The sequence below is a fragment of the Macadamia integrifolia genome, unplaced genomic scaffold (assembly GCF_013358625.1).
Source record: "Macadamia integrifolia cultivar HAES 741 unplaced genomic scaffold, SCU_Mint_v3 scaffold_245A, whole genome shotgun sequence".
NCBI lineage: Eukaryota > Viridiplantae > Streptophyta > Magnoliopsida > Proteales > Proteaceae > Macadamia > Macadamia integrifolia.
Window position 1 is genome coordinate 149,466 of NW_024870655.1, and position 24,115 is coordinate 173,580.

Sequence of the window (24,115 nt, forward strand, 5' to 3'; positions counted from 1 at the left end):
ATTTTTTTTTAACTATAGGCTTCGTGTGGTAACGTGGGGAAAGTGTTTTTGGTGCTTTCGTACTTCGTATAAGTAAAAATGCATGAGAAGTGTGTTTGATAGTATTGGCTTATTTTTGTAATTATCGTAGTAAATCAGGCCTTTAATGTGGAAATAGAGAAACATTATAATAAGTAATTTTTTTTTTTAAAAGAGAAAAATAATCCTCGCGATGTCCCTCACCCATTATTCCATTCAGCATGATGGAATCAGGTATATCATGCTGAGATAGGATCCGTTGACTCATACGACCAGACTGCTTATACGACCACCTGATCATACGAGTTAGCATCCAACACTTGTCATATCTTTTGCAATTACAAAGATAAAGAGGGGTATATTTGAAAACAAAAAATGACAAGGGTTGGACTCGTATGATCAAGTGATTATATGAGCAACTGATATGTTTTCTATCATGCGATGACTCATCTCTCTTGTCGATTATTAAATGTGTTCTATTATTGCATAAGTGCTCTTATAACAAAAACTTTCCAACAAAGCAAAATAATATTGCCAAATGCAGGCGTAGAGGATGGGAATGGAAATAGATCGAGCAATTGCTCCTTTGATTTCAAATAGACAAACACATTGACACACATGAAAAAAATGCTAAAATATGTTAAATGCTTTGACTGTTTATATAGCAAGAAAATTATCCCACCAACCTTTCTTCAAGGTCCTATAATACTGAATAGGATTTTGTGAGAAAGATAGAGATATGAATTTACTTTATTAATTAATTTAATTTTTTTACTATCATTTCTTTTCATTGCTTTTGCTTTCTTTTGACCCATTACATTTACAGTCTACGACTTTTTATTTCCCACCTGTTTTACCCACCAAACAAATAGGAAGAAACTGCTACGTGAAAAGGAGGGGCTCCATTTTCTCTAGTTTAATCATTTCTTTCTCGATCCAAAGGTTTCATGGAGCATCGCTGCTAAGCCTAACTTTTCAATTACATCTCTTTATTGTGTGAAAGTCAAATCAGGATCTCTATATTTCAAAGTATTCAATATGTGGCTCCATATGTAGAATGGGCACTATTACCCTAAGCTTGGCAAAAATCAATATGTATAGGAAAAAGAAAAACAAAACCACGCTTATCACGTTACACGGAGTTTGCACCCAGACACACGAAGTGCAAAATCACTGCCCTACCTCTCATGAAATGAAAAATCCTACCCCTCTACAGTCTACATACACTGTCATTCACCCCAAGAGTGGTAGTGAAGGGGCCACACGGCCTGAGAGTGATCTCCCTCCCGGATAAGGATAAAAACAGATTAGTTGGAGAGAGAAACATTAATTTAGGTTGATAGACCGTGGTTACGATGTACAAACTTAGTTGGCAAACATGAGGACTATCTTTTTCATCTGATATGGCAAACCGACTTGTGGCACCTTTTTCTAACGTGCGCCAAAGGTACAGATCGGATGGCGCAAGACAGCAGTCTCTCTCCCGCTGTCGGAGGGGCGCATGCACCCTAGCTGCTCGATCTTCCCCAACTCAAGAAGGATCGACGATCGATTTTCTTACCTTCTCTGGAATTTTTAATTTCATATAGAAATCAATGAAATTTAGTTGAACGAACCTCTCTCTGCTTCCCTCGTCTCTCTTTTCTTTCCTTCCATCTTTCCCTGCTTCTTATCAGGATTTTTTTTTTCTCTGGTTTTTGTTTAGTTCCAGTCTCCTACGTTTCATCCAGTAAGAAGCAAATTTTCTCTGTTTCTTAGGGTTGTCTCTCTCCTTGTTTCAGTTTGAGGAACTCAGAAGATTTGCCCGAGTTTAAAAGGTATTTTTTTTTGAAAGAACGTAATTTTATGTGGATTTTTTTAATTATTATTGTTGCTTGTTCAGGTTGTTATTGTTGGAATTTGTATTTTTTTAATAGCTTGGGTGGAGATTAGTGTGCTTGTGTAAGAATTTTGCTTCTTGTGTGCTTTATAGTTCTATATTAAAATCCTGTAACTGTGACGTTGCATGTTAAGGTTTTTTGTTTTTTCACCTCCGGAAGAATGTAGGAGAAAAATTAGAGTTGATAGTCTACAGTTTTGGAGGATCTGAGCCCTTTTCAGTAGCAATTACTCTTTCTTTCATGTTAATTCTAGGCTTATGCGTGTGTGTGTGGAGGTATTTTTGTTTGATCTTATATTGGGTTTTGCTCAGGCAGAGAAAGATGCATTTATTGGCATTTTATTTTTTGGGTTAATTGCTTTGTTGTGTCCTGTAGTCATGTCTGGTTATTAGTTTCAGGCATTGGGTTCAGGGTTCTGGTTGAGAACCTTCATCTGCTTGATGGCAGTTTCTAAGCATAAATCCTTTTGATTTCCATCTAAGAATGATTTATAAGCAAATTGAATCAATACATGGCTGCTTAAGGTCATGATAGTTGTGTTTAACACAAGGTACATGGTTTTGCGAGGAAATCTCGGGTTTCGTTTCGGTTTCTCAAGTTCTTGAAATGAAACCTACTGCGATATAAATTTTTTGTCAAAGTTTCTGCTGAAATTTCGCAATTTCGGGGAAATTTCGACCATGATTTGGATTTCAGTATCGTTTCGGTCAAACCCTTCATATAAAATTAAGGTTTCAATCGAGATTGTGACCATGTTCAAGTTTCGGTATTGTTCGGTAGTTTCGACTCCAATGAGAGAAACTTTATCGAAAACATTAATTTTTGTGAATTTTGGCCAAATCACTTGTAATGAACCATGTATAACATTTGATAATTATGCAATGATTTATAATTTTATGTTTATTCATTCCTAAATATTTTAGTTGTTTTAATAGAATCATGTGGATTCTAGTACCAAATTTTGTGTATAGAGCATCTTACAACGTAAGGTTTCCGAGGGTCCGAAGCCAAACTACTATTTTGGGTGTTTTTTTTTACTATCTAAGGGTTCCACTATGTTTAAAAGGTCTAAAATAGGACATCCTACAAGTTTTATGACCTAATCTGGCCATTTGGCCCCTGAAACCAAACATCAATATTCATAGAAATAATACCAAGTTTCGACTGAAACATTTTGGTTCCCAGCCTGACTGAAACCAGTCTCGAAACAGAAACCTCGAAGCTCGGTTTAAGGGTATGTGATTTGCTTGTTGTTCTCAGCTGATTTGTCTACTCTTCTCTAACTTGCTGGAATGTTGTCTACTTTTCCATGGGTTTTCGCTTCTTATGTCTGATATCTCTCATCTTAAAAAGTGTGTGCTTTATCACATGTTTGTCACTCTTCTCTGTAAAGGTTTCTGCCATGATTCATCAAGAAGAGGTTTCTACCATGATGAATGGTCTTTGTTAGATACATAATTAACAAAATGTAATCCTTCAATTTCTTTTGGGTGCGTCAAAATGAAATAACATTTCTTTTATTGTCTCTATTATTATGTCCATTTTTGCCCTCTATGATTTTTTATTTTGTTTCTGATGAAGCGAGAAATTAGTACAAGGATTCCCTGTCCGTAGATACGCTTTGCTGTACTTATTAGCCATTGCTATTTAAAGTGTGCCTTTTATTTCGTGAATAGTTACTTTACTAATTAGAAGAAGCCTCAAAACTTTCAGAATGGGAACACTACAGAAGGAAACAATATAGCACTGATGCAGTTGCCTTGGCTTGGCTGGAGAAGAATGACCCTCTTTGGAGGCCCGAACCAAGAACCAGTCCTCTACCGGTTTTCTGGTCTGGCAAGGGATCACAGTGAATATAGGGTGCAATCTTTATTTTATTTTATTTGGGTGGGTGGACTACGTAGGATTTCGTTTGGTAATTCCATATTTGATATATTTCCTAGAATATTTAGTTTCCTATTTTAATTGGGTTTCCATTTTTATGTACGGGTGTTTCTTCTATAATTTGTTGTAACCCGATGGGGAAATCAGATTTGAAAGAATGAAGATTTGAGTTGATTAAATGAGCAGCAGAGCTGCTGAACTGTGCTTTGAGAGTTTGCTTTTGGCGTGCATCTTCTCCTCTCTTCCTTTCCGTTCTTCTTCTCTCTCCTTCCCTGTGATAACACTCTTTCCCTCCCTTATCTTCTTCTTCCTTCTATTTCTTCCTTCTATTTCTTTCTTGTTTTTCTGCTGTTTATTTTGCCTTACCTGTGAATACCCTGTAGTCAAAGAATCCAAGTGATCTCCCTCATCACAAGTCTTTTCACCTCCAAACTTGGGGGCTAGACTCACTTAATTAAAGCGACCCAACCTACAGGGTTTATTGGCCAGAATCATTTTCTGCTGTGAGCTATTACTCCACGACCAAACCTGGAACTGTATTGACCGCCAGGTTAGGGTTGCAGAAGTTGGATCTCCCTTGTTATTCATTATTGAATTTTAGCTGATTGATGGCAGCATCCAAGGCAGTTGTGTCCTGTTATTCTCCCTCTGAAATTTCAGAATGAAATACCTTCATACTACAGAGTTCTCTCCAGAGGACTGAGATCTGTTTCCGCCTCTCCCTCGCCTAGAGGAAGAAAATTACCCCCAAACGTGGCTGTTGAGACCAATTTTATTGGTAATCAATCCCGTGAATACCCCCATAAGTGATTAATTATTACACTCGAGTTTGATTATGTTTCTTATGCCAACAAGGACCATATACTGTTCATAGTATTTACGATTCTGCCACTGGTGTTTACTGCTCTTAAAGGACTTTGAATTTCAGATTATTTACAGTCTTGCCACTAATTTGTTTGAGTGAGTTGATATTATCGGGTGGGCCCATAAGCAATCTGAACCAGTTTCTTGGACCCCGGGTTGCTCCAAGCACTAAAGAGTGGGGGGAGGGGCACTAGATCATAGGGATATGGTCCTATATATATTGGTGATCTAGCAGTCCTTCCCATTGCCAACTCTCCTGCGGCCCGCCAATGGGTCGGTTATCACCCCCTCCCCTCCATGGATCATCCTCTCTTGTGGTCAACCAACTATTCACCAAAGCTGAATGTTCCTCTGCAATCAATTGAGTGTAGCATTATGAGGGACTTGACAAACCAAAAATGAACTTTGATCTTCAGTCCTACTGTTGATAGAACTTGTAATTTGAGTATAGCCCTGCCTGTTTTCTTAGGAGCTCGGATTGGGATTTTAAGCTTCAAGACATTTTTTTCTTGGTGGGGTGGGTAACGATGTTGGACTACAAGATTGAGCTGTTGCATACAGATCCCCCAAAATCCAATCAAAATTGATTTTCTGAATATGTTCAAAGCGCCTTCTCATCCCACCACCATCACCCTAATAGTGTTAATAATCTGTAATAGTATGGTCACCTTTGAATACTCCAGTTTTTCCTCTTCAGTGGTCCAGATGCTTGCCAACATTGAATTCCTCTATGAGAGTTTGCCTCTTTTTCTTGATGATGAATTGACATGAGCGCTAATTGTCATGGTTTGATTTTGGAATTCCTGTTGTTGGTCACAAAAATTACTTGATAATTTTGGTATTGGATGTAAATCCATCTTCTGTGGCTAAAAATATGGAGTGATGGTTTTTCTCAACAGTGTCAGAGGTGTGGAGGGAGGGAAATTGGGAGCCTAAAGGAAAAAGGACTGGTGATAATTATCAGCCTCGATGTAGGTTGCAGTCCAGTTTGGGATCTGGATCTCCATTTATTGGTTTGAATGTTAATAGCTTGGTACACATCGTTACTTTTGTTTGCATTGAGTGTGTGTAAATGTTTCTCTGGATCAAGTAGTCCAGAGGGAATCTTTTGATTGAACACCTTTCTATGCCACATGGAAGGTTGATGGGGCAAACACAACCATTTGATTTCTAGGAAATGGTCTGGATTGACCATTTGTAAAATTTCACTCAAATTCAGTCTTATACCCTCCCATCTATTTGCATAATCACCTTGCATTTGAGCCATCCATTCTTTTCAACGACTTCCATTTTTTCATTGGATTTTCAAAGCTTTATTTTGCCACGTGGTCAACTTCTGGTGGACTGTAACTCGATGTGTGAGCGGGGGACCTTGGTCTTCATCTGTCGACAAAATTTCAGCTCCATCAAACTGACCACGTGTCAGATATTTGTGCCATTGATAGTTTTAGTGAAGGATGTATTGTCTGGGAAAACTACCCACCATATTATATGTAGAAATCTACATGTAGAAGAAATTGTGGTGGAGAGATCAAATTGAATTTTAGTTTTGAGTGATACCAAATTCAAGTTTTTTCTTTCTCCAAAAGTTATCAGAGGTTAGCAAATGTCCTGTTGGTGAAGTTATTAGAATTAAAATCTGGAGGTATAAATTTTATCCAGGTCGGAAGGAAGCATAATATATGGTGGAAGGGACTTCTGAAGGGTTTTGGTTTGAAAAGCTTCATAGGTCATCTGCTGGGGCTAAAAAATAACCCTTGGCTGGACTAGTGTTAATTCGTTGTTGGTTAATGGGTGCATTAAGACCAAGGGTTAAATAGTCTCGGGTGAAGAAGGATAGGAAGATTGTCAAAATATGGAATACTTATTATCAGTTTTTTTTTTCCATGAAAACCACGAAGGAAGAATCTTGAAGGAAACATTGTCAACAATGCAACTGTAAGGGGTAGCTGTTTTGGAGTTAAGGAAGCTTTTGGAAAGATGAAAGAAAGGGTATGCTTTAAGTCTAGATGGTCTCCCTTCATATGGAAGTTCTTTGGTATTGATGGTTTTTTATTTGTTTGTTAAATTACTTAACAAGATTATGAGTTCTAAGTATTTGTTGGATTGGACTTTGGAGGGGGAAAAATGTTAAGCTCCTATCAGAAGTATAGGGGGATATTCAAATCTATCATAATTATCTGGCGAAAATTTATGAGTCATACCATAAAACTTTGTGAGAGAGTTTAAGAATACATTGAGGCAGGAAACAACTATATCATAACTTTATAAGTGTCAGTTTGGATTTATGCTAGAAAAATTGATTACTGAATATATTTCCTTCGGTGACTGATGGCGAAGTTTAGAGCTAGGTACCTAGAAAGACCAGTTTGAACACTATTAGGATTTGAATATCATTTCTTCTTCTTCCTCTATTTCTATCCCATAGATTCTTTTTGAATCAATAGAGGACCCTTTCTTCTGTATATATATTATCAGTATGTATCATTACATTCCATTTTCCAATTCCATCCTGATGTCTCCCAATCTAATACTAAACTGGGGTGCCAAATTGTTGAGTTAGTGTGAGCTTATTCATACAGTTTTATGCACTCTAAAACTAAAGCATCTTATGACATGTAACAAGTAAGATATATGGATGAAATGCTTTTCTGCTACTAGTACAAGCCTAACATAATGGGATTGATAGTATCTCATGTTTGGAGGATTGGGAGCCACCACAGATTGGTAGTTCTTAATATATTGCCTGTACCAAAACTTTTGTTAAAATGATTTTTAGCCATCTGAACTCTGCATGATCTTCAGTGCTTGAATGGTCTTCCCCAGTGTTCAAATGAATACAGAAAAATACTGTGGTTATTCTTATCAGCTCGAGCTTCTTTCCATTCTAATTAGTCTCTTTGGTTGTACCAATATGGTTGTTCCTGATCCTCTGAATGTGAAACATGTGTTGACATGTTGTGATATGGAGCTTTGATCTTTATTCTGATTCTGGAGGCCCAGCCGTAGCTGTTGCCATTTGAAAACTCGTAGAACGTATTTTTGTTTTCTGGGCACCAACATACTGAAATTGCACCTAGTCATAACCCCCCAGCCCCCATCAAAATGGTTAGGGATCGTATGCCGTATTTGCACCAGGCAAACAAGCTATTTCACTGCTTACCTTGGAATATAATAGAAAACTGTCAGAATCCTAACTTCCTGAGTTGAAATAGTCATTTGCATCATTTGGACAATGGCTAATGAGAACTTGCTACTAGATGCTCAGTATTCGTTGGAATGTGAAGAACCTAGCCATTCTGAATTAGGATCAGCAGGCTGGATGTTAATTGCAGCAGCACTGTGAAAGGATTAAGGGAAGATGATGTAGGCCAAGCTATCCAAAACAAGCAGAACACAGGTCTTAAAGTGTGTTGCTGCCCTGGTGGCAACAATGTTCAGTCCAAGAGGAGTTGTCTTGAATTGGATGTAAGGTTTAGGCCTGAAACTAAGATCAACTAAGGGCTGGAATCTCTCAACAACCAGAAAGGGGATGTTCTCGGAAATTTGGCGAGTGTCTAGCAGGAGGATATTTGATGGACTCTCAAAATAAGAAGGCAAATTTACTTCTGCGACTCAGCTTTCTGTTTTAGGTCTCCACAAATGAGCTAAAATGCCCCGGACATGTGATATGGGCCTTATTGGGTCGCAAATGTCCATGGGATTGTAATATAGAAGAATGCAAGGAAACAAGAATAGAATTTGACCACCATTGACCTGAGATCTCATTTTTACATATATTTCTGACACCTTGACCCTACTGATGACCTAAAAAACTCTACTATCCTACTTAAAGTACTAAATCAAGGGCCATTTATCTTTGACAAGCACAAAAAGAAGAAAATGCAACTTTCTGTAAACAAACAGTGGACATTGCAATTGAGTAGAAGTTGCAGGTTGACTCTTGTGATCTCGGTAGGGTTATTTGAGCTTCAGCACAATTACTATACAAGGAGTGGTGTTTATTTGAACATATTCTTGGGTACCTAAAGAAGTAATGTATTGGGTTTAGTTGTTATTATGACATTTGTGATTTTGGTATGGTCTTTCCAAACCTTCCCTAAACCAGCTGTGAAACAGACATCTGAAGATTCGTTGGCTAGCTGAACAAGCGTACCTCAACGTAGCCAGATCAAGAGGCTGGCCGGACCCCCTAAGAACGGTAACTAGAAGGCCTTTGAGCTTGACTTTTCAGTTCCAAACCTCAAATACCTGTGATCTAAATGCATAGCTAAATGTCATGAAATTAAATCCATTAGAAGATCAAGCAGTCATGGGAAACATATGTGATGCACTCAGCAGGAAGAAGGTAAAATTGGCCGATTGATACCCTGTTTTGGGCCTGTTCTGGTTACTAGTTCAATAGTTCTAGAGATTTCCAGCAGCCATAGTTTAATCTCTATTTTCTGATCTTGTAACTTAGTTTATAATATATTTCCGTTGTTCATGTTCTGGAAGCTTGTTAACAAAGTAGAGTAGCGTAGTTTATATTTTGTGTCATGTCTCTGCTTTTGGGAAGTCTACAATTGTAACCCAACCAGTTGGGCTGATCCCTACACTGTTATAAGGGATCAACCCTGCTGTTGTGGACACAATTCTGATCAATGAGAATCTTCTGTTGCTAGTTAAGTTAGTGGGGATTGACTGTAAGTTTTGGAGAGATTCTACTCGGCCGATTGGGTGGATTCCCTAGGCCATAAGAAGAGTCAGTTTTCAATTCTGTTCTGCTACTTGGGAGTTTATCAATCACTCTTCGTAATCCTTGCTTCTGCTCTATCTTCTTCAACCTACTCAAGCTTCGGAGATGCTCTGTTTTTAAATCATTTTTCAGTAGTTTGCAATTCCTTGTTTATCTCTCAATCCCTGTCCTGGTATTTGACCTCAGTAGTTCCATTACTTAGTCATAGTTTCAGATTTCAATTCCCTAGACCTGAACCCTAGTCTGCCTTCTTTAGTTTCAAGCACTTTGAGCGTAAAACGCTAATTAGGATTAGGGTTTCCATACTTCTAAGGAGGTCATCCAAGGAAACTGATTGATGATTTTTTTTTTCTTTTGGTTGTTGCCTATGAAAAAAAGCCACTCCAAGAAAAATGATTAGACAAATGATTCAAATCGATCAATTTAATGCTTCAGACAAAAGAGAAATTTGGGTCAAACAACCAAATTTGATGAAAAGGTTGAGATCAGTTACATCAGTATGTATCTTTTGGGGGAGTTCTTATTCATGTCAGTTTCTGGTTCTTTCTGAAACATTTTGGCCTTTTTGGCGGTAATGACACATACAAAGATTCACTTTCTGCCTCCCCCCTTGGGCAGTAGAAATATTTTGGCCTTGTTTGCTGCCTGTAATGAAATGATTTCAGCACAGATGTGGTCGAAACCATCCAAACATTGGTTTTCAGGGTGGACATTTTTCTTTCACTCAATGAAGTTGATCTTTGGGGAAATCTGGTCAAAGTGCTTGACATACTAGTGTGGTATTCAAATATGAATAGTAGCTACAGTGCAAAGAACTGAGATCTGGCATTTGATGCATGGGGCCAAAATCAATGCCATTGGATAAATTCATGTATTTGATTTTACTCAACTGATTTACATCTTGTGGTAAAATCCATCTGCTTTTACTATTTTTTGCGCTGGAAGGCTGGAAATTCCTAAGGTGTGTATCTTTTGGCGGTTGGTCACTTGGTCATATGGTGGTTCCTTTAATTAACAATGAGATTGGTGCAGCCCCATGAGCTCTTTTATGAAATTCGTCAGGACTGTTTTGACAAAATGATTGTTGTTGTGTACCGCGGTAGCGGAATGTCCCTATCATGGCTTATTCATAGATGATAGATGTAGTTGGGTGGTTTTATTCTCTTGTTTGTTTCTTTCCTAATTAGAATATATATGTTTTTCCTCGTTAGCTTGAATTGTATTATTGTTATTCTTGTTGGACAAGGAATAACTTTCCTTGAAAGGTTGTAATTGGATTTAGTATACAAATATACTTAGGGGGACTGCCGAAGACAATCGGCTGCTTCTCTCCTTGCAGTCTCTCTTTCTCTCTTCTCCTCTCACAAGTTACTGGTTGCAGATCTTGGGTTTCTAACTAGTCTTAGTCACACATGCACACTGAGTCACTGATGCAGATGAAAGGAAGAGAAGGAAGAGAAACTACCATTGCTAATTTCTCCTTTTCTTCCTTGCATCTGCATCACACACACGATGTTCAGTTTTTGAATGATGATGAATTCAAAATAGAAACTTTGATGTATTTAATTTCTTCAAAAGATGGAAAGTTGTATAGAATAATCTATGGTAGTTTTCCTCTTCTCTGGCTATAATGAAGTCTGTATTTTATGTATGGCTTCTCTTATCTCTTGACTCAAATTTTCAGGCACACATGCTCTACTTATAAGGATGGATTTGGATTATATCTAAGATATCCAACAATCTTCAATCATGGGGAATGCAGATGCGGATGCTTCTACAAAGACACCAAAGTCGTCTTCAGCACAGGTCTGTGTCATTGAAAGGGTTTTCTGTTTAGCTCGCTCTTAGATTGTTTTTGGAGCAATTTACATCCCCCTCCCCTGTACTTTGCTATTATTACATCTTCTTCCCTTGTATTTTTGGAAATTACATCATCCTCCCCTGTCAGTTGACAGTGTTAGTGTGGTCAACTGTGGTGTGAATTTTAAATGTTAAAAGTCAATTTTAGCCTTTAAAGATATTAACCTTAAAAAATGGGTGAAGGGATTTCCCATTCACCCATCTTCCATTTCAATTCATTCATTGCTGAATCAGAAATTTGGGCATATTCAACTCTAAGGTTTTCCTTCTTTACATTGGTTGTTGTTATGTTTCTCCGGCAATTGGCATAGGGCTTTTGATCGCCGGAGTAAGTACTCCTTTCTCTGGGGGCGGGGGTTGGACATAGTCATGTTTTGGCCATCACACGGCGATGATCTCTTGTAAAACCCGCTTCATTATGCTGTTGTGATAGGAGATTCAAAACCTATAAGAAAAACATGTGACTATGATCTATTTTACCCAAAAAACAAACTCAAAAGTCACAATGATCACAACAGAAAATGATCACAATAGTTAGTGTAGCTGATCAAACAAATTTCAGAGGAAAGAATGAATCAAACGCTTTTCCCTCAACCATGTAAGCAAACTATTGTGAAGTATCCAAAATAAATGCTATAGGGGCAACGTTTTCATCTAATTCCATAGATTGATTAAATAGAAGCAATCCAATTTTAAGAAGTGAAAATTTCTTACAATTTTTTAAAGAGGAAAAGGGAGGGAGAATTGATTTGGGAGAAACAAAAGCTTAATGCCACAATTCTCAGCGGCCGAATCATCAACCACCACCACCACTGCTATCGCCGCCACCATCTCCTCCTCCCTTACAACCCACGCCCCACCACCATCAACACCACTATCTGGGATTGTTACAACTGTCAACGGTTTTTGCTTTTGGTCCTCCGGTAGCCTAGATCAACTGTTACCTGCGGTGGTTGTTGGTTTAAGCAGTTTCAGTTTTTCTTTTTTCCCCTCTTTTAGGTCACTGTATATCAAGGTTTTGTTTTGAAAGGGTGAGAGGGTGAAAGAGTCAAAGCACACAATAGAAGGATAATATAGGTATTAAAAAAATATTGGACAAATTTAACGGTTTAAACTTAACGGAGTGGGTCTACTTGTAAGATATAACATACTACAGGGGAGGGGGATGTAATAAGAACAAAATACAGGGGAGGGGGATGTAAATTGCTCTTGTTTTTGATATTGTTGTTCTGTTCTTTTAATTTTTTTTAATGCAGGAGCAGCCTCCACCTAGCAGCCCTGCCGCAGTTTACCATGACTGGGCTTCACTTCAGGTACTGACTTTTCTGAGTTTTACTTCTTTTCTGGATTAAGTTTTCATCAATCCTGAAGCATATTCTGGGCCTGCCTCTAGGCATACTACAACTCTGCTGGAACCCCCCCAATGCCACCACCTGGGTTCTTCCCTTCTCCTGTTGCATCCAGTCCTCAAGGTCATCCTTATGTGTGGGGGCAGGTATTTCACCTTACTTAGTTTTTTACTACTTTAATAGTCGCACATGAGTTGCTGCTTTGTTGTTATGGTATGGGCGTGATTTGATGGAATTTTGATTTGGAGTCCCTGGCTGGATGTACTTTTGCTCTAGTATTGAAGAATCTTTAACATTTATTCTCCCTGCAGCACCTAATGCCTCCGTATGGCACACCGCCACCTCCATATGTTGCCATGTATACGCATGGGGGTCTCTATGCACATCCATCTCTCCCACCGGTACCTTCCTTCTAATACTGTTTAAATCTTCTGCAGCTTTTAATTTCCTTTTATTTAAGGAGTTATGCTATTTGATGGCATAAAAATTTTCTCCATGTAATAATTTATCAGAAGATATCTCTTTCTAATATTCATTTATTTGTATATCATTGCAGGGATCTCATCCATATAGCCCCTATGCAGTGCCTTCCCTGAATGGAACAGCTGAAGCTTCTGTAAGTATTGGATGCCTCTTCCGAGAAATGGCTACATAATGTTGATACCCATATCTCCATGTAATCATGATTTATGTGGTTACAATCAAGTTGTGCTTGAAGCGAAATTTAAAAGTTTGTACTTCTCAGATAGCATATATATGTGTTATGTTGTCAGTGACTGTTCCAAACAGTTATCAACTATTTTCTTCCTCATTTCCTTGGAAGTCATTGCTACATTTTCCCAGTTTCTGCAACATGGGAGATGAAAAATTCTAATATTTCAGGTTTCTGCTGGTGGCAATGATGGAGAGGGTAAAGCAGGTGACCGCAAGAGCAGGAGTCCTCTCAAGCGATCTAAAGGAAGCTTAGGAAGCCTGGGTATGCTTACGGGCAAGGGAAATGAGATAGGAAAGGCATCTGGGGCATCTGCCAGTGGTGGCATTTCTCAGAGGTAAAGCAACTCTAGGTTTTTGATTATTTTCTAGCATATTTCTGACATTTTGACACTGTATTGATCATGGCCATGTGGATGGTGTATGCAGTGGTGACAGTGGAAGTGAAGGTTCAAGTGAAGGAAGTGATGCGAATTCACAAAATGTATGCCATATCAAACTTTGTGCTTTGTACTTTTCCTGCTTGCTTTTCTTAGGGTTTGCCCCCTTATGCTGCTTACTCTATGGTTGGCTGATAAAGCTTAGATAGAAGTATACAACTCAACTCAGCAGCTTGGCCTTATCCCAACCATGGTTCTAAATCTTGGTCGAAACTAAAATTTCCCAGTTTCGCAATGGGTCGAAATGAAACCATGTGTTGAATTGTAAATATTACTGGTTTTGACGATATTTTGCACATTTTGGCTGTTTCGATCAGATTTGACTGAAAAATACCTAGTTTCGACCAATTTTGACTAGTTCTAGTCTTTTGACCTGCCCAGTTTCAACGACATTTGACCACACCATGAAATGTTGTTATTGTCCCCCCAAAATACCTGTATCTACTGTTTCGACCCATATTTCGGTTCCAACGAAATTCTTATGATCCCAACCAAATGGGGTCAGCTACATGGATCCTATTTCTTCAATTAGTTCTATTTAAAGCCATACAAGATTCCAATCTTAAGCTATAAATGTCCTTCCTCACCACTTCTATGGTTATTTTAGGCCTACCTCTTTCTCTTTTAGCTCCTTCAAATTTCCATAAATATTTAACCATACTGGAGCAATCAAAGGCCTTCATTGCACATGTCCATGCCACCTCAGACAAGTTTTTCGCAACTTATCATGAATAGGGGCAACGCCTAGGTTTGCTCTAATTTGTTCATTCTTTATTTTATCTTTTCTAGTCTTACAACTCATCCATCGCAACTTCCTCATTTGCACCACATTAAGTTCGTTTAAATGTTTTTTCTTTACTGCCCAACATTCATCCCCATACACCATTGCTAGTCGTATAACTATTCTATAAAATTTTCCTTTTGAGTTTTAAAGGGACACATCGATTGCACAACATTCCGGATGCACCTCTCCATTTCATCCGCCTTATACAAAGCACCTAATCTAATTCTTTGTATAATATCATCATCTATTTCTCCTTCTTTATTCACGAGTGGACCTAGGTATATAAAGTTAGAACTATCTATGCTTTTCCCCCCTTAATATCCATGGAATGGAGCAAAGTCCTGGACATAATATTGTAAAATTAGCGTTTCTCTGAAATCCCCCCTTCCTCCAGTACTCCCCCACCCCCCCCAAAAAAAAAAAAAAGTTCTAATACTGATTGTTCTTTTTAGATCTTTACTGAATATCTAAATCATAATTTATATGGACATGTGAAAATATTTCATTTGTTTCCCATCATGTTCTACCGGAAAATGAAATATCTTATTGAATTTCCAGAGTTCTCAGCAAAAGCTATCTGGTGAACAAGGTTCTGCTGATGGTAAGCTTTAAAGTTGAGTTTTCTGCTCATGCTCCCTGATTGCTTTTTCTGTATACAATATTTAACTTGGTTACGTTATGTATGATCACAGCTACGGCCCAGAATGGGAGCACTGCTTGCAGTGTTTCAAATATTGTTACACAGACGCCTCCAACCCAAGGGATCTTGAATCAAAGTATGGTTATGGCTGTTCCACCGAATGGTGTCTCTGGTCCAACAACAAACCTGAACATTGGAATGGACTATTGGGGAGGGACTGCACCAACATCCGTTGCTTCAGCCCGAGGCAAGCTCCCTGCTGTACCTGCTTCTGCAGCCATAGTCCCTTCTGGTCAAATAGGAACTCGAGATGGTGTTCCTACAGAAATGTGGATACAGGTCTCTCTCTCTCTCTCTCTCACACACACACACACACACACACACAGACGCATGCATGTGGGTCCACGCTTGTTTCTATGCCTCTTTGGTTCATGTTTCTGAAGGTGTTCTCCTCTGTGCCTTAGGATGAACGAGAGCTTAAGAGGCAAAGAAGGAAACAGTCAAACAGGGAGTCAGCACGGCGTTCAAGACTGAGGAAACAGGTTAGGTACATATTTGAATAATCTTAGGACATTTGTTTAACACCATAACTATGTAGTCGATCTTCCATTGTGAAAGTGCCAATCGATAATATGTTGTGTGTACAAACTGCTCATCAACCATATCTTGTGCATTTGCTGTTTGTTGATTTTCTGATGAAATTTTTTTCATGCATAGAGGAGGCAAATATAGTTTAAAAAGCACCTGAACACTGAGTTGTAACTTATGATATTAATTTTGATAGACGCATGCATAGTTTTTAAGGCGGTAAGGTGATGGAGGCGTTTGAGGGTCTTTTGGAGCGCCTTAGCAATAAGGCAGGCATAAAGTGTCGCCTTATTGACTAAAGTGTTCCTGTGTAATTTTTTTTTATAAAACCAATCTATTTGGCTCAAATCCTAGTTGAATCCTATTACTCGTATGCTAAATAAATATTAAAGGTTCATATTCATCCCAATGTAAGATATTCATCAAGAAAACAAATCAATAAAGTGAATAAACTAAGTTCATCTTCATCAATCATCAATCATCAATATTTAATCATCAATCATCATAACATATTAACATATAATATAAATACATAATTATGAAACAAAATTATAAATATAAAGAAAAGAAGACATAAAATATATAGAAGTATTTATTATATTTACCTCTATGATGTCATAATGAGTGCCTAAACCCTAAGGTCATCCACTATATTTCTACTCCTGTCAAAGAAGTAATTAAGAACTTAGAATTAAAACACATCGAAAGTAAAAATCGAGATGCCAAATTAAATGGATGAGAAGTGACTAACCTGGGGATTCTTAATCATTCTAAAAAACTTTAAACTTCAATGAAGAAAAAACATAAAATAAACTAAAATGCTAAAAATTTAGTAAACAATGAAAATCAAATACTTAAAAGTTCAAGGACTAAAAAAACTTTAAAGTTTAAAGACTCAAAATACTTCAAGTTCAAAGACTCAAAGACTTTCGATCCAAATCAGTAATTAAATTAAAATCTTCTTCTTCATCTGCATTCTGTTGCTGGCTTGCATCATTTGGAGTTATGCCATAATCGTCTTCAATGTTTTCATCATCACGAATATCCTCTTCACTCATCTCATCCGCTTCTTCATCTGAAGAATCCTCAAGCTCAACCCTCCTACTACGCCAGGTATAGCAAAGATTGGTTCCACTGGTAGATGCTGGAGCCCTCCTTGGTCTATTGTGGCCTTGATATGATGAAGATGCTCCAAATGCTCTATCAACATCTCTCCAAGTGAGATCCTTCTCAGGATGAACTAATTCATCCTCTGATTCACCAATCATCCACTCACTACTCTAATTAAGCTCATCGAGCAACAATGGATTGTAGTTTCTGCATTGTTCTTTTCTTTCTTGGAAACTTGCTTGAAGTCGGCGATTATATTGAATGTAGACAAGATCATTTAACCGCTGATGCTCTAACCTATTCCTCTTCTTGGTGTGAATCTGAAAAACATTAATAATATGAGGTTATCTACTTATCTTCAATAAAACCATATTAAGTGAAGTACATGTACTCAGAACTCAATAGTCAATACTCACAAATTCAAATGTGCTCCAATTGCGCTCACAACCAGAAGATGAGCAACAAAGACCAAGTATGCGCAATGCAAGCTTTGAAAGGTCAGGAGCAGTACTTCCATGTCGAGACCACCAAGAGACTATAAATATATAATATAAAAAAAATAGGCTAAGTAAAAAATCAAAAGACAAAGTTCTAAACTAATTAGAACTTTAAAAGGAAATATACTTACTAGGATTCAACTTGTCCCTTTGTCTAATCGTCATGTCCTTTGTAAAACTTCCTTGAACAGTGGTATACTTGTCAACCTGGACAATGATCTTATCTTGCAAGGTCTCATCAGGCACCAACCTTGCAAGAACATCATTGAAGGCATCATCTGTTTTTTTAGCTAAGTCCAACTCATTATCTGGATTATCTGCTATTGCCTTAAAGAACTTGTTTGGATTGAGGAAAAATGTAGCTAAATATATTGATCCATTCATCATGGTCTCACAACGGTGATCAACAATCGCTATGATTTTCTTCCATTTCCTTTCATTGTCTCTAAAAATTTTATTGATGTTCTTCTTTGCCACTTGTATTGTCATATATACTTCAGGTATAGTAGGCAACTCATCACCATCTACAATCATCAAGAGTTGAAGAAGAGGCTGTGATGCTCTTATACAATCCATCACACCATTCTAGAATGTTGTAGCAAACACAGTCTCAGAAGCTTTCTTCCCTGCCTCTGTAGATGCAAGCTTAGAACGGGACCATTCATCATCAACAAATAATTTTTTCAAAGATTCTTTGTGCTTGTGTAAGCTCTGGAGTGTTAAAAATGAAGAGGCAAATCTAGTCACTCCAGCCCTCACTAAGTCTCCTCTTGTTTTTTGCCTCATAGCTTCAAGAAGACGAGTGTGCCTATAGATGAATGCAGTTAATTTCCTACCCTTCGATATAGCAGACATATAAGAGCGTAATTTGCCTATTTCCTCCATCATAAGGTCTATGCAATGAGCTACACATGGACTCCAAAATAACCTCTTCCTTTTCTCCATTAGTAGTCGACCCGCTGCAACATAGTTGGCAACATTATCAGAGACTACTTGAACCACATTATCTTCACCAATCTCTTCAACCTTACTATCAAGTAGCTTAAATAACATTTCAGCTGTTTGTGATTGGTTAGATGCATCCACAGACTCCAAAAAAAAGTCCCCTCCAGACAGTTGACAAGAAAATTAATTAGGTGCCTTCCTCTCTTGTCTGTCCACCCATCAGACATGAGTGTGCACCCATGTTTCCTCCAATATCCTTGATACTTCACCTTTAACTCATCAATTTTATCATTTTTAGACTTCAATAGAGGCCCCCTATAGTCATGAATTGAAGGGGGCTTGAAACCTGGTCCATATTGACCAATTGTCTCTACCAATTCCTCAAAACTCCTTAACTTCAAAGCATTAAATGGAACACCACTCTCAGAAGCCCACCTTGCAAAATAAGAACGAAGTTTATCTCTTTCTTCTTCTCCTCTTACTCGGTTCTCCATTGTTGTTTGATATGAACCTTTATCCCTCCTTTCTGCAACCACTTCTTCAGGAGTCCTCCTCACATGCTTATCCATGGGACCCCTTACTTCTTGTTTGGATTGTGTTTGAATGATAGCTTTATTTCTTCTTGAAGTTGTCCCAGAGCTAGGGATAGGANATTACCTCTTGAGAATTTCTTTTTCGTTTTAGTAATTGATCCAAGCTGGCTTTTGACCTAAAAGAGCTAGGGGTAAGCCTAAGATAACTCTAGGAGAAGTGAATATAGATATGTATAACTTATGATTAATATAATTATGATTTTGAATAGGATTTATTGGAGAAAAAAGATCCATGGTGGCGATTCTATTTAGTTGGGAAAATGTTGAATTGGGTTGGGTTGATCAAAGAGTCAGCTTGTTTGTGCCATGATTTTTAAAGAAATAAAACAGAAGCATGGATCGAGAAATTGGAACTAGATTGTCAATTTTGAAATAGAATGATTTGCTGAATTTGATTCAGTTCCAGCCAATTTGTGTTGAACTTTTAGGGTTCAGATTGATTCCGGTCAATTTCGATTGGATCAGAGTTGGCAAAGACTGTGGGTGTGAACTGTGAAGCTGATTTCATGTCTTATTATTGATAAACATCAATGGTCTAAGATATAAGAAGGGTGAAATGGCAATCCTATCCCTTGTGAAATGAAAAATCTCATTTTTATTGGGTGCTTTCGTGCACATTCCCATGGGCCCTCACAATGATGTAGGGACCACCCAGTTTATGTAATAGTGATCTCGGTCTCTATATTAATTTATGAAAAGAGGATCATCTATATAAGCACACCAATAAAATGCGATCAAATATAAAAAGCACATGAGTAGTAAAGAGAAAGATGAGATAATTTCATATAATTTCATGTGAGGAAAAGAGAGAGAATAGTGAGGGTGGTACCTGTTAATGTGTTTACTATTTATTTATTTTAGAACATGGGCTTCATTTTCATGGATTTGGGCATGGTGGTTAGTACCTTCCCAACACAAATGACCTTGGTGTTTGGGTAGTCCCTAGCTTTCCCCATTCAAGAAAATCAGTTATTAATAAAGGGCTCAAGTCTCGGGAAAACACTTAATTAAATTAGATATTTTTGCCTTTAACTCCCTTAGTCCCCCACCCCATTTTTGGTTTCCTAAAATAAAAACGTGGCTTGCACTTGCTCTTGAACCCTTTTGGTTAGTATTTATTTCCTATCTTTCAAATTCCCTTTATATAATATAAAGAATTAAAAGGAGACCCACTATTAACTCAATAATTAGATCATGTTGTCACCTTCTAAGTACTCCCATACTTTTTCTCTCTCTCTCTTCAATTAACAAGTTGGGTTCTTTGTTAATGGTGGTGGGGTTATGTGGTCTTGGTATATTATCAACTTTATCCATTCTTCCAATAGGGAGAAGAGAACATAGATACCACCATCACACCATGGGCCATTTGATTCTACTTTTGGATGATTCTGTGTTTTTAAGGGCTTAGAATGGGTCCATGGTCTCTTCTCCTTGTAGTATTGGTCAGATGTAGCTTTATATAGGAAATTGGTAAGAAGCTGTGACTAAGACTAAGAGGAGAGTAAGAGGACTTTTAATTGCATTTTACTTTTTGAATTGAATTTGGAATTCATATCATCATATATTCAAAGGGTTTGGACCTTGAATTGGTCCATGGGTTTGGAATTTGGACTAATTAAAAGGTGGTGAGGGCATGGTTCTAGAAATTGGATTGGAATCTATGGAATTGATTGTTTCAAATTAAAATTGGTTAACCCTGATTCCTGTAATCTATTTTGGAATCGTCTATTTTGAAACTGATCATGGACTTATCTAGAATCAAGCTTAAAAATCTTAGAATCAGCCTTTTAGATCTGAAAACTCAATGATCTTGTCTTAAAAACCCTAAAATCTGTTATTCTAGAATGCACAAAATCAAGATCGATCATGATTTATTCAACCAATCCTATTCTAATTTTTAAAAAGTGTATCAATCCAATTCGAATCAGGATCGATGGAGACTGGGAAGGGATCTTATCTCCAATTATGGGTTTTTAAAATCTTGTGTGAGAAGCTCCTTTTTTTTTTTTTCCCTTCTAATGGGATGTGTGAGCAGCACTTTTTTAAAAAGGAATGTGTGAGAGGCTCACTTGTATGTAAAATCTAGGATTCTGAGTGGCGCGTCTGACTTGTTTCTATCGGTCTGTTTTACCTTATATGATACCTAACTGAGGTGGGTAAAAATCAGTGAAACGAAAGTTATCCTTTGGAAGGAAGTATGAGAATATCAATTAAATCGGGTGCAAATTGTCTATAGTGAGTGGTGAAGTGAAGTGAGTATTCGATAGTTGAGAGCATTCGGGACATGTTCCAAGGGGCTCCCAGCCACCCGATATTCACTGCACTAATGTAATGGTTGCAGATGATTTTCACAAGATGAGATTATGGGGGAAAACAATTACACTTAACACCCAAATCCCTTTCCATGTAATAGGGAGAAGAATCTATATATCGTCTGTTTATATTGGTATCTTATAGATCAAGTCAATAGTAAGTATCAAAAAAATATACTAAATGAAAAAGAGAAAGGAAGGAAAAAAAATGCTTTACTCCATCTTTTTATTCCCATTGAACAAAAAAACGTCAGAAACGTTTTTTCTGAATGATTATCAAAAGGAGCCATAGTTTCTCAGTTCGCAATTGAACAACTTGTTGGTGTATGATGTCATGTATTTCATCACAGTTTAATCCAAGGAGTACTGGTGCAGCACCTCAGCAGGTAGGACGGCAGCCCCACTAGCCAATTAGTGGGCCGTGGGGGTTGCAAGGGGGCAGGTGGTCCCCCTAAATAGCTGGATGTAGGGGGGCACAGCCCCCTGCTAGAATTTTTTATTTGAGGGCAGTTGTGTATTTTTTGAATTAGGGTTTTTCTCTATATATTTGTAGTGAGCTTTTCTTTCTCTGTAATGAAAATAATACTGAGAGATGTGAAGACAAGCGTTGTAAACCTATTCTCCATTGATAGTGAAACAGGATCTCATCTCACTGAGGACGTAGGTACCCTTGCTGAACCTCATAAATTTGTGTGTGTTACTTGTTCTATTTTTTCATTATCTTTCACATCATCTTATGATTGCGTTTCTACACAACTTTGCAATTGTACTAAGGCCTGCTCTCTCGTGAGAGCCAAGGGGGCCATATATTTAACGAAAGAGAAGGAAGAGGAGAGAGAGAGGGACTGTGGGAAGGCAGCAAACAGTGTCTACTTCCTTGTCCTAAATATTGCATTTTAAAATTTGTTAAATTATTGCAATAGATGGTTCCCCATGTCATACCAATGCTGGTACGGAGAATGGCATCAGTCGTATGAAAGCTATATGATCAGCATAGGAGAGAGAAAAAAAAAACTCAAGTATAAGAGAGAGAAAATAAAAGAAAATCAATGTGAGAGTGGACAATAGTACAATACACCATGAGATATTTTTTCCAATTTATTTTTACCAAAAACATTACAAAATGGGGTTTCGAAAAAGATATATAATTTCAAAACCATTAGCTGGAACATGTCACCATCAAGTGGATGTTACACCTACACCTTCCCATACAAAACCCAGAAAGTGGTTAAGACTCATCAACTTGGTCAAAGTATTCAATTTATATATGCTTCCACCTGAATTAGTAGTGGTCAACTAGATTCTGGTTTATCAATCATATATGATATATTTCAAGTTTCATTCTTTGGGTACTTGAATTATCATAGATTTTGATCTTATCAAGATTTTCTAAACTGGAAAAATGGATAACCCAAGCCTCAACCTTAGCAAAGTCAGAACTTAGAAGGGACCTCTACAAGCTATTTGCTTAGTGGGTTTACTATAGAAATTGGATATGATATTTTGAATTATGCTTATCCAGATTTCATGTAATTATAAAACTAAAATGTTTTGAGCAAGGAAAGGTTGTGTCTAGTTGGTTGCCTGCATGAAGCCTCTTATACTTGAACCAAATCAATCAAAATTTTAGGAAAAAGGATCTGCATCACACTATCGTGTGGATCATGGTTTTAAGTATTGATATCAAAATCGGATACTAGGAGATTATATTGGTTGTATCAAACAGTTTTGCCCTTCAATGATACCGATATCATAGGGTATTCAAACAGTATTGCGCTTCAAAGATACCGATATCACATGGTTGATAATTATACCCCCATATCTGTACAATGCCCCAATCCATTATTGGTCACATATCGATATTGGTGTCAGCCTATCTAAGGTTGATACCTAAGACAATGGGGTGGATTAATGAATTCCTTGGACACCAAGACATAGAAAGAGGGGGGGGGTGCTCACAACACTCTCTTTTCTCCAAATCCCCCTTATTTACGATTCGTAACCCAAGCCCTCCATTTACAATACAGTTGAGCAAGGTACCCTACTTTCTAACAATAGCCCCAAATCGTGGCCTTGGACTGTCATACCTGTATTCTTGGATGATTTTAACAATTTTCTTATGCCCAATTTTTGTCTCTGACTTCCAAATGAATCGGTACTTGTTAAAAAATATAGCCACCATGGCTAAGAACAAAAAACTACATATTATGAACTCTAACCATAACATAATATATTAAGTCTCTTCAATTAATGAATTAAAAAAAAAAAAATCCCTAACTACTTTCTTATCCGAATATGTTTTGCTAATTTGTTCACCGCATCCATATATATAAAACCTATCTTGGTTAATAATATTTAAGGAGAAAAAAAGACTAGCTGGTTGCGTGGGAGTGCACACCCAGGCATCCAGGGGCGGGGGGGATGGTGATCATTTCGTGCCCCTGATGGGTGTCTATAAGGTCCTAGGTCCATTGTTACCAATTATTGGGTTTAAACCTGCCTTCACCTCACAGGAACATCCAGAGAGTTTTATGAATGCGCATACCTAGTTTTTCCATGTAGAAGGGTGATTCGACCATTATGACAGTTGGAAATGTAGTGAATAGTCTGGATTGATCATGTGTAAAATTTTATACCCAAATTTAACATTTGGGCAAAACGAAACTAGAACTTCATATTTGACATAGTTTACAAACAAACAACTATGACCTTATACCAACTAAATGTTGTCGGCTACGTGGATCCAAAATGATATTTGGCATAGTTTCTATTACGAAATTAGACAAAACAAAAAGACATGATCCTGTTAGAACTACGAGGAAACCAGAATGAAATGGAAGATCACATCCATGCTAACATTGGCACATGATACCTGAATTCACAAGATATGAGATCAACATAT

The 24,115-nt window shown here is 37.6% G+C and overlaps 1 protein-coding gene and 1 pseudogene across 2 annotated transcripts; one reads left to right on the forward strand and one right to left on the reverse strand.

Moving 5' to 3' along the window:
• LOC122071521 overlaps nucleotides 1-24,115 on the reverse strand; it is a 66,991-nt pseudogene that overhangs the window by 33,680 nt on the left and 9,196 nt on the right.
• Nucleotides 1,430-15,951, forward strand: LOC122071520 (bZIP transcription factor 16-like). Of its 2 annotated transcripts, none has more exons than XM_042635893.1 (11): nucleotides 1,430-1,835; nucleotides 11,069-11,190; nucleotides 12,507-12,557; nucleotides 12,638-12,739; nucleotides 12,905-12,994; nucleotides 13,150-13,209; nucleotides 13,476-13,642; nucleotides 13,734-13,788; nucleotides 15,087-15,129; nucleotides 15,221-15,507; nucleotides 15,633-15,951. In XM_042635893.1, the coding sequence occupies exons 2-11, from the start codon at nucleotides 11,134-11,136 to the stop codon at nucleotides 15,729-15,731; spliced, it is 1,011 nt and encodes a 336-aa protein (XP_042491827.1). In that variant the 5' UTR covers nucleotides 1,430-1,835; nucleotides 11,069-11,133; the 3' UTR covers nucleotides 15,732-15,951. The 2 variants fall into 2 exon arrangements, with proteins under 2 accessions (XP_042491827.1, XP_042491826.1); XM_042635892.1 differs by having other exon boundaries at nucleotides 1,432-1,835; nucleotides 12,501-12,557; nucleotides 15,633-15,941.

Excerpts from the sequence above, each read along its gene's own strand:
- LOC122071520 (XM_042635892.1), top strand. The coding sequence starts at position 11,134 with ATGGGGAATGCAGATGCGGATGCTTCTACAAAGACACCAAAGTCGTCT. Across the intron at positions 12,558-12,637 it reads ATGACTGGGCTTCACTTCAG|GCATACTACAACTCTGCTGG; the intron begins GTACTGACTTTT and ends GCCTGCCTCTAG. Across the intron at positions 15,508-15,632 it reads CTACAGAAATGTGGATACAG|GATGAACGAGAGCTTAAGAG; the intron begins GTCTCTCTCTCT and ends TCTGTGCCTTAG.